The sequence below is a fragment of the Uranotaenia lowii genome, chromosome 2 (assembly GCF_029784155.1).
Source record: "Uranotaenia lowii strain MFRU-FL chromosome 2, ASM2978415v1, whole genome shotgun sequence".
NCBI classification, from domain to species: Eukaryota; Metazoa; Arthropoda; class Insecta; order Diptera; family Culicidae; genus Uranotaenia; species Uranotaenia lowii.
Window position 1 is genome coordinate 128,128,865 of NC_073692.1, and position 19,279 is coordinate 128,148,143.

The 19,279-nt window shown below is 31.5% G+C and overlaps 1 protein-coding gene across 7 annotated transcripts in view; it reads left to right on the forward strand.

The window, feature by feature from the left end:
- Positions 1-19,279, forward strand: part of LOC129740941 (uncharacterized) — a 150,962-nt gene that overhangs the window by 106,271 nt on the left and 25,412 nt on the right. For all 7 annotated transcript variants that reach the window (XM_055732599.1, XM_055732600.1, XM_055732593.1 and 4 more), the window contains exons 5-7: positions 1,105-1,219; positions 13,972-14,138; positions 14,256-14,375. In XM_055732599.1, coding sequence (XP_055588574.1) covers positions 1,105-1,219; positions 13,972-14,138; positions 14,256-14,375 — 402 coding nt within the window. The remainder of the gene's footprint in view (positions 1-1,104; positions 1,220-13,971; positions 14,139-14,255; positions 14,376-19,279) is intronic.

Sequence of the window (19,279 nt, forward strand, 5' to 3'; positions counted from 1 at the left end):
ATTCACAGCAGCATTATGCTGCATGTATACAAGATATTAGCATGGTGGGTGGAACCATTTGATAGAACATCCGGGAGGAAATCAGAACGAAGAATGGAACCCACGCGAGCTTTAAATTATGCCAAGAGGCCGTCTAGTGATTTAATTTGTGTTTGGTCTCATTAGCATGTTTAAAACGCTTCTTCCTTATCTCTGGATGGGTTTCCGGTGGAAATGTTTAAGGGAAGGTCTTTGAGCAATATGTATTGCACTCGGGTTAATTTTCTAGTTTAACATTTAGGATGACCTTGCTCAGAAATGTCATTTTAGCTAAATTTAGGTGGAAGTTAGTGTTTTTATTCAGGATTAAACGTAATTATTAGAACTCAAAACTAAGACACAGATTCGAAAAATTTTAAAGTAAATTTTTGAAATTAAAAAAAAGTAAGTTAATGAAATTCAATAAATTCTAGAATACCTGTTCTTCAACTTTATCAGTTTATATGCAGCCCTCCTCAAAATACTGCTCGTAGGGCTCCTGCAACCTGTTTGACCACTCATTCAACTCACCCACAGTCTGGTACAATTAGTTTTCCAAACGCTGCTAGCAATACGTTTCACAAAAGCAGTGGCAACTTAAGTTGTTCCGCATATCATTTCCCGTTTAATAGAATTTTTAATACGCCTCAGCCAGAATGACGCAGGCACGCAACCTAATAAATTTGAAGTGTACGCGTAAACATAACCACGTGCGTTCGCTCTATACTTATTCTGGTGACTGACGCCGGTTTTGTGTGGGACTATGACAATAATTGTGCTCAACCGGTTGCCACTGAATGTGCAAATATTTCCCACACACCTCTTATTTTGCATTTTAAGTCCCGACCTGTACCTTTCGGAAGGGATGACAACCGGCTGTCCGTTTGCATAACCATTACTCGATCAAACTAGTTTCCACAGAATATGTTTGCCTCCATGCGTCATGATGTTCCCGGGAGCAAGAGTGTTGATGCTGCTGTTGCTGTATTTCGATTTATTGCTTCTATATATGAAAAGCCAAACCAACCAGATGTGATTCGAAACTAATGAACAAACGAACTTTCTCTCTCTTTACGATACTTACAGAAGTCCTCATCCCGAACTTCGACGATCCCAGCACTAGCTTAAAATATTTCGATATCGGAAAAGCGCTCACGCTAGGATGCAACGTCACAATAGCGGGCACCCACGAGCTAAGTTGGTAAGTAGTTTCGATTTGATTTGATTTGAATTAAATCTTTTGTTGTTATTAGTTTTTTTTCACCTGAGTTTTAGCAGAATTCCTCTAAGACATTTACATGTGTTGAAAACGCAAGTTTTACAAGTTTTTACATGTGTTGAAAACGCAAGTTTCAACATGCGATTTTTACTCATTAACATCTCCCAACACTGCAGTGTAACTGCTAATCGCAGTATGAGTAGTTTCAGTTTACATTGTGATGATGTAAACATTTGTACACTCAGAAATGAAAAAAATATGAAAATTATTATATTTCAATAACTCCGATATTTCTCTGACATTAATATCCAGAAATATTAAAAAGTAACTATATCAGATATTTAAATTTATGCATCCGAATAATTTCTTGGCGTGTAATGATCCAATGCATAAAATTTAATAACCGAGATATTATATATTATTTTGTTCAAACAAACGCTTTGTGCGTTTGAGTCCCAACTAAACGGGTATGAGCGCATGCTAGATTCTTCAGTTGCTAAATGCCTTTCAACTTGACTGCATGCAGATTCCATTCTCTTTAAATATTTAACTGAATCACATTTAAAAAGGATGGACTCAATTGCAGCAAGTAATATTACCAGCGAAACGCACATGTTTTTATGCTATGGTCAATTATGCACATTGACCATAGAACATGAACGAAAATCAAACGATTTTCGTTTGGTTTTTCTGTTTATTTCTGCTTTAAGCGTTTGCCTTTACGACTCAAACTTTTTTTCTGACCACCAGATGTCGTTCCATAACATTTCTCAATGCATAAATTTTAATCGCAGAAATATTTCCCAGTGAGAAATATCCCAGTAATTACACCATGAGAAATATCCGTGTGCGTAAAGAGGGAGATATGTGAAAATACCTAGAATATAACTGTTTGATATTTTATTTATTTCTGAGTGTACCTTGTTTACCATCACCACCTGTCATCCACAATCATCGCTATTGTTCTCAATGTGTTTTGGTTGTGTTTTGGTTGTGTCGATGGAGAAGACGGATTTCGTCCAAATCCGAAACCGATAACCGTAAGTTTCAACAACATTTTTTTATAAACTGTAGTCAGGGTGGCCACAACAATTTCATTTTGAAATTCCCGGTTTTTTCCCGGTTTTCCCGGTCAAAAATTGAAGGTTTTTCAGACTTTTATTGTTCATTTTCGCCGGAATATAGCAAAATTTTCAACATATTTCATTGATTTGGTTGTTTCCTAACACTCAAATCCTTGAACACTTAGACGAACTCGATTCTATTTTAAGGTTTTCATCACATTTTCCTAAAATGATAAAAAAAAAACATCCTATACAAAATCATTATGGGTTTCATGGGCATGTTTACAAAAAATATTAAATGGTGTGTCAGGACTTTTTAATCAATCATTCGTCATGTGACATTACAGATACTAAGTGTGTTACTACAGCTAACAAAATCCACGTCTTTGAGAATATTCGAAACTGTTCTAAGGGCGTTCAAACATATAACTCTCTCGTCACTGGAAATTTAGTTAAAATGTTGTTTCCAGAGGTTTTACATTCAGTAATAAATTAGCTAGTGTAATATGAATTTTTTACTTAAAATTTATCTCACTGATTCACTGAGTAATGTTTATAATTTCTCCATGTTTTTTAAAATACGGGGTAATTATGAACACTTATTTTTAGGCATTGTTTGATTCTCTAAACTTATCTTTAATGTTTGAATATGTACCAACAATCATCAAAATCTTGAAAATAAACCGTCATATAAATGTAACTTTACCAATTTCTAAAAATCCGTAAATATGAGATTTTAGGACATGATTCTCTGTTTCTTTTTTAATCTAAAAATTGCCCATGACTAATTAAGAGTAAATTTTGAAAAACCATTAAAACGAGTTGCATCGTCCTGATTTAACAGTTTTAGGAATTATCAAACAGTATATCAAAGTTTGAGATGAAGAAAAATTAAAAACATTGATTCAATTCAGATTCACCCTTTTTTAATTTCAAATTAAGAAATTCGGATTTTGAAATTAATATTCAAACAAAATTCATAAAAAAAATATGATATTTATGAAATTATGATATTTAAATTAATTTTCGTAAATCAATGAAAACTAGAAACCTTTATTTTTGATTTTCATAGTGTAGTAAAATTATAGTTTATAATTTTGCAGTTTAAATTTATTAAAACTTGAATTAAACTAGCTATACTAGTTAAAAACAAACCTCAGGACCTACGAGTTTTAAGTTCAAGATATAATTTTGATTTAAAATTGAATTGGCAAATTTCAAAAAAAAAAATTAAAAAGGAGCAATGTGATTTTTGTAGCAGCCATAAATGTTTAGAAAAAATCTAAATCCTCTACTTCATATATGGTCTCGAACTTAAAAAAAAATATTTTTAGTATGATTCAGTTCGGTAAATAATTGAAAACTATATTTGTATTTAAAAAAAAGTGATTTCATACATAATTTTTTTTTATGCACAAATATTTCACGACTTATCCCTAAGACCAATGAGATTCAACTTGGCTGATACATAATTTACACAGATCAGTTTTTTTTTTGCAATGTAAAATATTTTTGCATTAAAAATATTTTCAACGTTTGTATGGTTCATTCAGTAGATGGTTAGCATTGTTATGCAAAAAAATGTGAATTTGATTTCAGTGAAAAAAGTTACAGTTAATTGTTCAACATATATTTTTATTTTGAGTCAGTTTTTTGGGTATAAATTATGAACAAATAACTGTTCCGATTAATGATGAAGTTATAACATATTTTGTAGTAGAAAAATCATATAAATTTTTTCAAACACATGGTAAGCTAAGGGTAACTCTAAGGATTTATGCAAAAAGTAATACGAAAGTGTACGAATAAGGTTCTGAAAATCAAAGAGACTTAACAGTGTACATAATTTTTTTTTTAACTTTAAGCTTAGTTATGAAATGCAGATTAAATAAAGCCATTGTTTTAAAAATTGATTTTGCCGTCTTGAATTCAAATCATTTGTCAGATTCTATCAAATCTAGTGATATTGGGTTTTTAAGTTTTGAGCTAAGTCGATCATTGATAACTAATGAACCGACAACCCTCTTTAAAAAACAATAACTCATTTGAAATCTATTTATTGTCCTTCATTTGACAGATGATTAATAAATTACCTAGCATTTCTAGTTTCAAAGAAACAATACTTGAAAAAACTTCCTGTGATGTTTAAAATACAATAGAAAAAATAATACTAATTTAGACATCATTGAAGAACATTCATAAGCATTTGTTATCAAAGATTCAAATTTCAACAACAACTTTATTGGAGGCTACGAATTTTTCGACTTTTGCTTTGGAAAAAATATTTGATTTATTTTGATATTAAAATTTTTTAAATATCTTTTAATTCTCAAATATAATCATGCTGTGATGTATAAACTTGAAGGACGCCTCAGTTTTCTCAGAAGTTTGAACTACTCGCGGTCTTCGAAAAAGATAACCCTTGAATTTCAAAAACTAGAGCTAGCAGAAAAAAACCAAACTGCGTATTTGGATATGTCGCCCTCAAATCAGTCAAAACCAGCTCTTATAGCCTCTTCAAAAGGAAAAACGTAAATTTTGTTGCCTTGTAACATCGAAAAGAAAAAAGGAAATTAATTAATTTCATCGCAATATTTTGTTATTTTGTTGAAATACTTTACTCGAAACACAAATATGTATATGTTAAGTGAAGTTCCATGTAATTTTTAATCATTTTAATATATTTAAAGAATTTACTCAGTGTCTTCTACCGACAAAAGCACATGTTAAAAATTCTAAACAGTGTTACTAAAATTTCATATGACTAGTTTATTTTAGTTTTTGTATTTTTTTTTAAGGTTTTATTAATGACACTTTACCATCCTTGTGGCATTCGTGTCTTTTAATTTTTGTAACGATTTTCGCAAATTTGCAAAGAAATCTCAACATATCCAAGGTATTTTTTGGTTTCCTTTTTTTAACTCAGCAAAATCAAATTTATTATTATTAAGCTACAAAAAACACCGTGCCGTGCGTAAAGATGATTGTTTTGAGTTTAACTCTCGAATTAAACATTATCACTCGAAAGTTAAAATATCAGCATCTTTTAAAAATTTCAAAATTTTAAACAAAAATTTAACTCGGACTCGATTGTTTTCACATGATTGATAGTTTTTTTTAATAAATCATGATGTGCGATTCTTGAAAAAAGGTTAGGAGAGTTTTTGAATTTCTCATCTCGTTCTTCGAGGCAGTTTTTAACTCTGGGGCGGGATTATGGAACTCGAAACAATCGAGTTTCGTTCGATTCGACCAACTTTGACATTACCGATCTCGATTCGAATGAAACGTTTCGAGATGATCTACTACCCGATTTACTCGAAATCTAATACGTTAAAATTTAGAACTCGAACGAGATTCGTAATACTGATTCTAATTCGATTCGAGTTCAACTCTAAACGGGTAACTCGAATCGAAAAGGATTCATAATTTCACCGGTTTCGGTCAAATTTGTGGTGTTTTTTTTTTTTCAATTAAGAGGTAATTGAAGAGAGATCAGAGTAGGTAATAAATTAAAAAACTCATGATATTTCTCTTACACATTTTTTGAACTGTTCAATTCTGTCTAGGACATTTAAATTATAATTCTAAATTTTTAATTTTGGTTTGAATCCCTCATGTTGGAACCAAAACTGGATTTCGTTTTCCTTTTATCAATTTTCCCGGTTTTGGGTCTAAATTCCCGGTTTTTTCCCGGTTTTCCCGGTTCCATTTCCAATTCCCGGTTTTTTCCCGGTTTTCCCGGTTTTCCCGGTTCTGTGGCCACCCTGTGTAGTGTAGACTACAGTGTAGAGTCTACACTAAGTCCACTTGGGACCTTTAAACTTGATCCTATCCAAAAACGCAATGAAATTTCTCTTCGAAATGATTTTTCAGTAAGGTGGCACAAAATTTCACTATGCCTGATTTCTGGGGGCTCACCTTTCAAAGGATAGCAAAGGTGTAAGAAACACACTTTTATGCGACTCAGAGAAATGATGTTTAGAGGTCGCACTTGTTAGATTTTTGGAAAAAGGCCACTTTTTTAACAAATTATTAGTTTGAAATTCACTTAATAAAGAAAACTTCAACAAAAATAAGAGACACATATTTTTAACTTATGAGGATGATATAAGAATTTCATTTGGAAAAGTGTTGAAAAAAGGCCTTTTTTCCAAAAAACCAGAACAGTACTCTAAACATCATTTTTATGAGTCGCCTCCATATAAAAGTTTGTTTCTTACCTCCAAAGCTATCATTTGAAGGTTGAGCCCCCAGAATCCCAGAAATAGTGCAATTTTGGGCCACCCTATTGAGCAGATTCCCGGTATCGCGCTTTACGCCAATACTAGCAAAGCAATCCTTTCTCAGCTTTAGTTCATTTAATTGTGAACTGTTGTTTTGGTGAATCAAGCTTCATCCACACATAGAACCCTGCCCCGATCGAGAAAAAAAAAATAGAAACCCGGGAAAAATCGAGAATTCTGACCCAAAACCGGGAAAATTGACAAATGGAAACCAAAATTCAGTTTTGGTTCCAAGATCAGGGATTCAACCCAAAATTCAAAACTCAGAATTATTATTTTCGCTTGCCACGAGTGTGTTACACATAGAACAATAACTAAAATGATTTAAATATGAAAATTTATACTATAAAATTGAACACAACACTTTCGGTAACAAAAGATTAGTAAATTTGTAGAATGTGTTATTTTAGATACAGGATGCCAAACTTTGGTGTTCCCGGCACAGATGTCCTGTTTGAAAAAAAAAATCGTCTGTGTGCTATTTCTATTTAATTAGATCTTACAATTTTCACTTTTTTTTAAATAAGTCATCAAAATTATCCAAAAAACTTCAAATTACATAAAAATTTGAGAATTAAAAAAAATTTGAAGGGCTTAATATTTTACCAGATCCGTGACAAAAAAATTGATGAAAATTTGAAAAATTTCCAGTGAAAATTTACTTTAAATAGGATTTTTTAGTAACACTGTAAAGAATTTATCAAAGCTTTTTAATGAAAGTGGGTTTAGACACAATGCTTAAAATCCTTCAAAATTGTTACAATTATTCAACATTGCATGGTACCTTCCTGAGAATATATTTGTGTTTTGAGTCAAGTATTTCAGGAAAATATCATGGTGAATGGTAAAAAGCGGTTTTGTTCAACAACAACAAAATCATTGAAAATTATTGTTTTTACTTTTTATTTCTTTTGTTCCACAACACAAGATAAGAAAATTCTCATTTTCCGTGGTGCCAGAGGTTTAAGAGCCCATTCGACACATTTGAGTACGCTGGATCCAAATATGCTTTTTTTTGCCAGTTCTAATTTTTTAGATTGAAAGGATAGCTTTTGAAAAAAGGTTAAAATAAACTTGTTGTCTATTTCAAAGACAGATTCTGTCTAGAACCTTTAGTTCTGATGATATTGCGTTTCTAAATTTAAAAATTACTAAGTTTCGAGTAAAATCTATCATTGATTTTGATAGCAAATGACCCGACAACCCTCTGTAAAAAAAAACTGATTTCAAATCTTTTTATTATCCTCTTTTTGGTCGAGGATTAAGATATAAATGAACTATTCAAGTTCCAGAGAAACAAATGAAATAAACCTAAAAAAAACCCGGTTTTCTCAAAAGTCAAAACTACTCGCGGTAAATCGGAAAAGTTGATAATTGATTCAAAACTTTTGAATTCTTATTTCTTTCGAGTATCTTAGAAATCTCGCGTGAGCTTTCATTACGTCGTATGAAACATTCCGTTGTTTTACAGATTTGAAAACAAGAACATATAATGTTTTTAATGCAATCTGCATTTTAAAACTTAGCATTCATAGTTCCAGATTTTTTTTTGTATACTGCCGTCTCTTGAATTTTTAAACCTTATATCACAGACAAACGGACAGGACACGTATTTTTCGCAAAGTATTGACATTACCATCTGGTGTCGCATTGCCTACCAATCAAAAAGAATTTTATAAAATGATCTAGGATGTCGATGAAATTGTGATGCCACTAAAATTGTAAAAAAAAAATTCTGTTTGTACTGAGTTGTGCATTTTAGTTTTTATTTGTTTTTCCTATGAAGTATGCCCAATTAAAATAATCAATCCGAAGATAAGGTGGTTTACTTAATTCCCTTCATCTTTGCAACAGTTTGGCGGAAGGTAATGTAGTCTCCTGTCCTACTTAAGGGTTTCCGTTTGATGTTCTACAAATCGAAAATGAAAACTTAATATTTCCCAAACCTTAAAAGCCGGAGCTTCTGAAAATGGCGAAATTTAAGCCTTGGCCTCTAAATTCGTGATTTTATAGTGCGTCTATCTAAATGCATCATTCTTTTTACAGAGGCAGGTGATAAAGAAAATTTAAATTCAAATCCGTGAATTCAAATTTTTTTTTGGTCAACCCATCCGCCTGTTTTCCAAAACATACAAGAGTATCAACGGTCTGAACCTCAACATCCTATGATGAATTGTCATTGAGCGAGCATTTTCGAACTATTTACCTCGAAATGTTTTTCTCAGCTTAAATATCAAGCTCAGCCTAGCTGGATTTTGCTTAAAACTTATAAAATTTGTTATCCTGATACAAAGGTTGTTTCCAAGCAAACATTACACAAAACCTTCTTACTTTATCATTAACTTTAACAGTTATTTTTTAAATGAATTTCATCCCAAGAAACTAGCTCAAAACAAAAACATATATTGACCAATTAACTGAAACTATTTTAACTGAAATCAAATCCTCATGGTTCTCATAACAAAGCTAACTCTCTACTACATGAAAGATGAATAAGTTGAGAGAGAAAATGTATCGGTGGAAATAACTATTTTTCCTCTTCTTAGAACTTTATACCAAACAAATTTGAATTCTTTAAAAAGTGTAAGAAATAAGATAACAAGAATCATTGATTGAAGAAACTTAGCTCTTATTCTGATTCTGAAATTATATATGAAAATTTTACCTTGAACTTCAAATTCATGGGTTCTGGATTCAGTCCAGAGTTTTAAAATCGTTCTATTTAATTCGAGTTTCAACCGATTTTAACTGCAAAGTTGTGAATAACAATTTTACTACGCCATGAAATTAAACAATTAATTTTTTTTTCTAATGTTTATTGGTTTACGAAAAACCATTAATTTAAAAGTAAACATTATTTTGAATACCTTTTTTTCTATATTTTTCTTTAAATATTCATTTCGAAATTAAAACTCCTTGGCTACAAAAATACAGTGGATGAATCTTAATTGAAACAAATGTATCATTCTTATTTTATTATATCTCAAACTTAAATTTTTTGTAAAATAATCCCCAAAATGGTTTATTCTGGACTGTGTCACTTGTTCCCCATTTTTCTAAATATTCGTAATAATAATTATTAATCAGAAACGTGATTTCCAAGCTCTGCAACGAGAACATTAGAATTATGATGCAAAATCAATGTTTGATTAATTGTTTATAAAAAAAGTACTATAGCCAGGAATTCAAAAAAAATATTTGTCCAGGTTTGAGGAATTTTTCGATCACACACAACTCGCTTTTTTATTTTCCCATCTGAAATTGCTTTAAAATAGCTAAATGAATTATGAAATTTCAGTTTTAGGTCAACTCTTAAACTTTGCACGTTATCTAGTCAATTTGGATTTGATGGCCCATGATTCCACTATTTTTTTAAATGAAAAATGCACTTCTTTTTAAGCAGACAGAACTAGAGGAAATTAGTTTATTTAAAAAAATCAAAAAAAAATGCCTAATGATACCTTAAAAATGTTGAAAACATTTCTTACAAATAATTTTTTTTCATGTTATCTTTTATGATAAAGAAGTTATGAAGCAAAGAAAAGAAGTGGCCCTTGATTCCCACATTCCTCTATTTTAATCATAAAAAGAAATTCTTGTATACAATGCCTCAAAACAAGTGTTCATAAATACCCCGCATTTGAAAAAAAAAATTAGGCAATTATGGACAATCCCCTGAGAATCAGTGAGATCAATTTTTGGCCAGAATTTATTACACTTGTAATTGCATCTATCTATTACTTAATTTCAATCAATTGAAATCAACTATTAATTTGAATTTACTGTGACGAGCGAGGTACAAGATTTAAGACACTTGATAACAGTATTAAATTCACAGAGAAATGAATGTTGTGAACTGTAATGGCACACTTGGTATTTGTAACTTTCAAAAAACGTTAGAATTTCACCTTTGATTCATTTAATTTCTTTTTAATTCTTATCATAGCCATAATGACGACTGATTAATTGTAAACATTGTTTAGCAGTGCTAAATTTAAGCACACCATTTTTAAATTTTCCGTGAACATGATTGTTAAACCTCTATCAAAGATATGTTTTAAAAGTACTATACTGTCGTCGACACCAGCTTTTCTATTCCCATAACGATTTTGGTAGGGTGTTTTTTTATCATTTGAGAAAAAGTGATAAAAACCTTAAAATAGAATCGAGTTCTTCCAAAGGTTCATTGATATGAATGTGATGGAACATCCAAATCAATAAAATAAGTGAGAAATTTTGAAATATTTCGATGAATTTGGACCATCAAAAGCTGAAAAACCTTGAATTCATAATCGGGATAACCGGTAATTTAAAAATAAAAATGTTGTGGTCACCCTATCTTGTTCTCTTGCATATTGAATATATCATAAGTGCGATAGTTTTAAATTTTGAAAAAATAGGGAGAATAGTACATTTTAAAGCAATTCAACGCTGTCAATAAACTGATGCGTACCATGACGGGTCATAGATCCAGAGTGGCCAGCGAACCGGAAAACCCGAGAATTTGAAATGAGACTGGGAAAACCGGAAAAAACCTAGAATTTCAAATCTCAAAGCTGGAAAAATTCTTTATGAATCATTTTTCCCCGAAATAAACCTATTGAATTTTTAGCTTCATTGGTATCCTCATAATTTTTTTTTCTCAAATTCGAAATTCAATAGATTAGATGTGAGAAAAAGTTGGAATTTCTTGAAAAATCGTGATTTTTTTAGCTCAGCGCATACATTGTAGTACTCTGAAGTGTTCCAGTTCCAAAATATTTTGAGAATTTTATTGTGAATTTTCTCAATTTTTACAGTTTTGAATTGGGTAATGAAAAAAAAACAATTTATCAAAAATCACAATGCTCAGTACACATTTTCATCATAACCATACTTCAAGTTTTTACACATAAAATCTCTGGATTGTTTTACATGTCAAAAACTATTAAAAAAATTGTTCAAAAATGTTAATTCCAATTATTGACAAGCGGAAAAAGTACGAAGAACTTATCTCTCATATGGTTGAAAAAATAGTTTTTCACAGTTAACCTTCCAAAGCTGTTGCAAAATATGCGTTTCGGGGAAATTTTACTTGTAAGTTGTTGTTATCCGTGTGGCCGCAAATGTTGACCGATTTTTATGATATTGAATTCATTGTGTTGGTTGTTTATTTTAATTTATAAATATTTTAAAATGAAGTGAATTTGTTCTACTAGGTTGTCTGTAGTTGGTTCCGAATAAAAATAGTCCCCAAAATAGTTTTATTTTTAAGTTGCTTATAATTTCTGACAACTTTGCAGTATTTGGTTGCTTCTTTGATTTCTGGAATTGTTAAGAATACATCTATCCGACGATGTATAAATATGTGGGGGTCCAATGACTATTTCGACCGCTTGGTTGAATGATTCAGCTGAATCAAAGCAATCGAAAGATTCATTTTCGTAGATGACGGAAAGAATTAAAGAAACATAAGCTATCAAAGAACGAAAGAACATAAGCCGTAAATATCATGGATTTTTCGAAAAAGATACAACGGCTCACCGACCGGACTTGAACCTGCAATCTCCGCTTCAGTACAACGGCGCGTTAGCCAATTCCACCACGGTGAACGTGATGAAACCGGCGAACCCGAGCATCACGTTCACCGTGGTGGAATTGGCTAACGCGCCGTTGTACTGAAGCGGAGATTGCAGGTTCAAGTCCTGTCGGTGAGCCGTTGTATCTTTTTCGAAAAATTCATGATATTTACGGCTTATGTTCTTTCGTTCTTTGATAGCTTATGTTTCTTTAATTCTTTCCGTCATCTACGAAAATGTGATTATTTTCAGGTACAAAGATGTACCAAACGATTTCATAACATCAGTATTGATCGAAAGATTCCTTTCAATTCAACCACGGTAAATGAAAAGTTCATATACCGGTATTTCGATAGCAACTTACTACCTTCTTCAGTGAGGTAGTAAGTTGCTATCGAAATACCGGTATATGAACTTTTCAGTTACCGTGGTTGAATTATAAGGAATCTTTCGACTTCTTTGATTAACGCTATTCCGGGTTTTCCGGTAGAAAAAAATCTAACTCAAAACAAAGACATCCAATTGACTACCGCTGAATTAAACCGGAGCCATCTGAGAGGAGTGTGATTTGATCTTATTGACCCAGAAATAAGATATTTTCTTTATATGTCCTATCAACATAAAATTTCATCAATCTTCATGAAACTTTCACATCACATTGAAATGATTTCAGCAAAAAAAATGTTTAATCAAAATCATTTTCACGAAGTTATAACTATTTTTTCTAGGTTATGTGAGCCAAATAACACTTCACTTAGACGTCTTTGGTCTAATTCCATACGGCAGATTTGAATTCCTTAAAAAAAATCATATAAGATGGTATAGAAGGTCCTTTAACCTGTGGCTTCGAGTTTTTTAGGATTTTGAGTCTAAATTTTTCCACTGTGCACCGTCTTTAATGCAGATACTTCACAACCCATATTTCTTCCTGAAATCTGGGTATACCTACATTTTAGCAAATATATTATTATCAACTTCAAATGAATCTATCTTTGATATGAATGAACCGTTTAGAATTTCTAAAGCCACCATCACAAAGTTTCGCTTCCTTCGTTGTGTTTTATTTCATGCCTAAAGGTGCTACAAAAATGAAGTAATCCATTTGGCGCAATCGATGCATAACAAGAAAAGAGGAAGTATAACACATGCTGAACTCAGTCATATTTTTAATTCACACTGGTTAATCGACACTGTTTACCCCTACAAACGATAGTTAGAATTGCATGTTGCAACCTCATTAGGCAGATCGGTGCAGCAGTGCATTCATTCTGGATCACGAGTCCGGCATGGATGACTGGCGTGGAAAAACGTATGTAGTTGCTAGAGGTATGTATGTCTGGCAACGGTCGTACATTCATTAGCACCTTTCCTATTAGCCCGGGCGAGATTGATTCTTCAATTTGAAACGAGCGACAACGGTGTTAAATTGAAGAAAAAAAAAACAAATCCTACCCACCCGCTCCGCCGCTCCATTTTCACAATCGTTTTAAGGAAATTAACATCTCATTAGCATGCTGCCCGATGGATGCAGGCTAGGAAATGCGCGGAATAAATTTTCACCCACCGCAAATTAGAGGTTTCCTTTGAACTCGGTACCTTCAACGGTAAGGAACGATGTACTATCGATTTTCATTCGATGAGAAATTGTTTGATCAATAACTAGTAAATAACAAGAAATCTTGTTTCTACGTGGTGGCAAAATATCCGATAATTTAGAAAAAATATCATTAGATATCTCAAACAAAAACATTAAAACCCCTCCAGCGATTCTATTCCCATCTGTTAAGAATTTACTAACATCCAATTTTTGTTCAATTCTTCCTCAGGTCCAAGGACGGAGTCAACGTCAGCGATATCGAGTCCCTGAAGGATCGTTACCGAATAATCAAGGAGGAGAACAAATTCATCATCAGTCGAGCGCTCGACTCCGATGCCGGATCGTACGCTTGCAGCATCCGGGCGCAGAATGCATCTAGATCTTTTAATGTAGTAGGTGAGTCGAATGGAAAATGTTGTATGGAAAAAATAGGAGTCTGAATCTCAAAAATTTGTATTATTATCTCTAATATATGTATGTCAATAATCAATCGTTTCTTATTATTTCTTCCAGCAAACGTTGTTGTTAAATTCCAGAGCACAGAAATAGGAAAAACCAACATGGTGGAGGGTGATGCGTTGAAACTACACTGCGTAGCCTACGGAACAAATCCCCACCTGACCTGGGTAGTCGGTAAGTCAACTTGTCTGAATTTCTTAAGGTCCTATTCATAATTTCCCTTATAAGTTAATAATTTCCCTCATCGAATTTGCTGTCTTAAGATTAGATAAATGCTCTCTCAAGCTGATTTTAAATGTTGATCGGAATATTTGAAAAAAAAAAACATTTTTAAAACTCTTCATTTGAATCCTTGTACTGTACTATACTTTGTCATTAAACCTTACATATCAAGTGAGGCTACGCAAATAAATATTTCCAATAGCTGTATAATTAGAAACAAATTAGTTCTTCAAACCCCATCATTTACTCTTACAAACAAACGAGACTTTTAAAGTTTATCGTAATGCTCATTCGAAATGAGATCGTATGCTATGTTTTAGCAATGCTGCTCAAAAGCTTACATTTATACTAGCTGGTCCACGTTTTTAAAGACCTATAATATGCTAATTAGCTTAATTATAACAGGCTGTCTTTTTCAGAATACTTCCAAGATAAAAAAAATCGGCATCTATGAAAATTTGCCACATTATAGAAGAAACTTTCCCCTATTCAGCGCACTATTTAAGAAAAAAAAGTCAATCGGGAGGCAAGGTTACCGGAAAAAATCTGTATTTTTGTGAAAATACTGACTTTCTGTAATTTCACCCCAAAATTCGGTGATGGTTTTCTGTGATAAAAATAGCATATATTTCTTTTGAAAGTCGTGAAAAAATGAGTCTTTTTTACTTTTTTCTAGAAAAAAATCAATAAACAATTACAAAACAAAACAAAAACAAAACTCCATGTTGACATAAATATTATTATTTTGGAAATACGCACATAATTCAAAAAATGTGAAATCTGTCAATATTACCTAAATTTTGTGTCTATGACACATAATCTACGATGAAAATTTGCTCAAAATTCTGTGGAATTAAAGATTTTCCTGTGATTTCAGCAACCCTGTCGACCCATTTTTTTTTTAAGATCTGAGAACAAAATATACGAACAAATTTTTAATAACTTAATTTTCCATTTTCCAGCTTGAATGTATTCAGTTTTTTTTAAAATAGATAATAACTCCAAAAATGTGTGGAAAGATAGTTTTAATTTAAGCGTACAATGGGTTGTAATACCTGGAAAACCCAGAAAACGGGAATTGAATAAAATAAAATAAAATAAATAATTTCAAAGCAAATCCGGGGATATTATGTATTATTTATTTTTCCCCATATATAAACCTATCAAACTCATTCATTTCATCTAACGAAACTTTTTCTCAGAACTTTTACAATCCATAGTTGTTTATTCCAGAATTTTAAACCATTCGGGTAGAAGGGGAAAATGTCGGGATGTTATATTCATTTGTAGAATGCTGGAAAAAGTCGGGAATTCAGTAATAAAAACAGATTTTTTAACTCAGCGCATACATTTGTCTAGCAAAGAATCGTCGTAAAAAATCTCGACCATAAACTATTTCTTAGCCCACGCATGTTGTGCACTGCAGTGAATGTAAAAAAGTATTTAAAATAAATAAACTTTTCACAACTGAGAAGATTTAATAGATTTAATAAGTTTTAGTAGCTAAATTATGTAGCTTAAATATTTAAAGCTTTTGTATCGTTGTGCCCTTTATTTACGAATATCAGGAAAAAATCGGCCTTAAAAATCTGAATAAAGGATTAAGTGAGAGAAATTTAAAAAAAATCTAAATACTGCGACTTTATAGTTCTGATGTGAATTCCTACGTAGAAATCAGACAGTTTTCGATTGCATTCACATCTCGAAAACTAATATTTAAACTTAACATCTATCTTATTACTGGAATCATGCTTCATTTGTCCAGAATCGATGATGTTCGAATTTTCATCAGGAGTTATTTTTTTTTAGAAAAACGCACTATGCTAAAACGAAATTTGGAAAAATTAGAAGAAATTTTACTAACACATTTAAACTGAGGGAGTTATTTTGAAGAATCCGACAAAATATCGAATTAATTTGGTGAAATAAATCGAATGTTTATAGAACTTGAAAAGAGAGATATGAATTTAATTATTCATCCTAACTCGGTCAACTAATTTTCTGCTATATTTTTCAAAGATCTTAGAATCAAAATTTTTTTTAGATAGATTGATCAACGAGATTTTTTTGACGTGACTTTACTTATTTTCAGCTGTTTTCAATTGAGCTTACTGTACCTTTATTAAAATTCACAAATAATCATAACCATATTTCATTTTTTTTTAGTTTGATTGATAAAGTATTAAAATAAAAAATTCTCGAAAAATCAAATTTCTTTTTTGTGATGTACTAAGGCTATGATCATTTAGTATCCGGGCACTTTATTTTGGTGATAGCTGCGTTAATAGAGCTCGGATATGCAAAAATTTAGTAGCGTTGTGTTGGTTATAAAAAGGACTATCTTGCCTATTTTTGATAGATTTTTAAGTTTACGTGTGTATGAGATATTCACTATGTAAAAAAACATGATAAAAAAATTTTTGCACAAATTTGCTCCTTTTGCGCATTTTGTGCCTCGAAAATTCTTCATTGTTGACTCGAAAGCTCATGAACTGTTGATTTTTTCTGATTTTTTTTTCGTACCAAATGGTTATTAAGTATAAGGAGCCACTCTAGGATCCACACGAAGTTCAAATCAACCATCGGAGTGCAACTCTTGATCTTAAATATGGTAAAAAGTTTATTGTTATTTGGGATAACTGAATGCAGACCATTTAAATAATGCAATTAATCCATTTCCGGCAGAGGCAAAAAGTGTTGCCTGACTAGTAGACACCAAGTAAATAACTAATAATGATCAGATCCAAAGATCGCAATCTGTACATCCGGTTTTTACGCAATATGACAGATGTGTTCTGATAGACAAAAAAATTTATGTTAAAACCGGATTTAAGAGATCAATTTTTTCGAGATACCAACTCATGAAAAGGTTCCAACCAGATTCCAATTGCTTTTTTCTGGAGAGTTTGTGTAAAATATCATGATTTTGCAAAGGTTTTGGTTCTGTGGTAAAAAAAATAAATCAAAACATGACTGAAAAAAGTGTGCTAAGATAAAAAAGAGATTTTATGAAAAAGTTAGAGTATTTCATGAAATCATTGATAAATATTTTTTTTTAATATTTTTAGTTTAAATGTCATATTAACACCTTCATTTTCTTCATAGAAAGTTTTTCGATAAAATGAATAGTTTTTAAAATACACACGTTTGTAACTGCCCGGATACTAAATGATCATAGCCTTAACACACTAAAAATTGTCAAAAACTACCAAAACATAAGTTCAAAAATCAAACATCAAGTTTCTGGCAAACGACATAGCCTCGAAGTAGGTACTTATTTATTTAGTTTTGAAAATATTTTCTTATAATTTGGCTCAATTTTAACTTTTGAAAATCGGGAATTTTCCCATATGGGAAAAACGCCGGAAACAAAAAAAATTAGATGCCACCATTTTATTTGGTTAATTGTTAAACGCACAGAAGGCAGAAGATGTAACAATATACCAAGTTTTGGTATGATCTTTGTATACATTTTTCACGTAAACCAGTAGGATTTCAAATAAAAAAAAAGCGAATAAAAACATGCATTTTTGAGATTGGGACTGAAAATTCAGACTTAGAATTTAGAAAAAAAAAATTAAGAGAATTTAAGGCGGGGTAGGGTCTAACGGGTAAAAAAACACCATTTTCACGATTTTTTTCTAGAGCTATCGTTCAAACAAATGTATTCAAATTTTTTGCATTATACAAAGCATTGTTAAAAGAACATTAAGTAATTTTTTCGTAGAAAAATATTTAAAAATGAGCCGGTGACGGAGCACTTTCGAGGATGCCTTTTAGAAAACAGGATTTGCGGTGGACACTGTATCTCAGCACAGAATCATCCGAAGTCAAAAAATCAGAGCAAAATATTTTCAATAGATGTTTTTCTGGACCCCAACGTTTTTATTTAACTAAAAAAAAATTTATGAAATTTTTGTGGCTGTTTGAAGTAAAAACGACGATTTTCACGAAAATATCCGCCATTTTTTATCTGTAAAATCTCCCCAAAGTAAAAAAAAAGAAAAACGTTGGGGTCTGGTATTTTATATGTAGAAAATATGTTCCAAATTTGAAAAGAATCGGATAGGTAGTTTTCAAATGAGAAGGAAAGAAGGTAACAATTTTCGGTTAAGGTTAGGACAACTAGAATTTGTTTTCCTACATCCTACATTTAAAATCTTTTTCATCAAAACGTTTGGAGTTATTATTTATTTATGAAAAATTTCAATATATCTAAACTGGAAAATGGAGAATTTGAAGATTTTTAAGAATAATTATTAGAGAAAATTTTAAAAATTCGCTCGTTTATTTTGTTAGTAAATCTTCAATTAATAATCAAAAATGAAAATCTTCCAGACCCTCCATTCGATTTTTTATCCTGAATAGTGCGTTGGGTAGGGGAGAATCTCCTCTATAATATAAAAAGTTACCAGAGATGCCATTTTTTTTAATTTTTATTGGTTTCATAAAACCGTGGTAAGCTTCCATAAAACATGCATTGTTTTATGGAAGCTTATGAACTATCCGTTCAGAGCTGAATCAATTGTGAATGCAAATTTATAACGTTCGGATTCTTGATATTGTTTCCGAGTAATTAATCCCCCTGGCAAATGTGTATCCGTCAAGGTTGCATCGAAATATTTTAGTAAATAAATTTAAAAATCATCCTCACTTCTCATATTAGATCCGTCTAGCTTTCTGCTTCCCAATATTTGTGGAAAAGTGTAGATATGTGAGATAGAATCAAAATATTAGCACCCCTGAAAAATATCAAAATTCACGAAATTTAAGGCATATATCGTAAATTTTTTTTTTTCAAAAACAGTTAAGTTCTTTTAACGACGCGAAAACTATTTTGGATTTCTTTCTGGTTG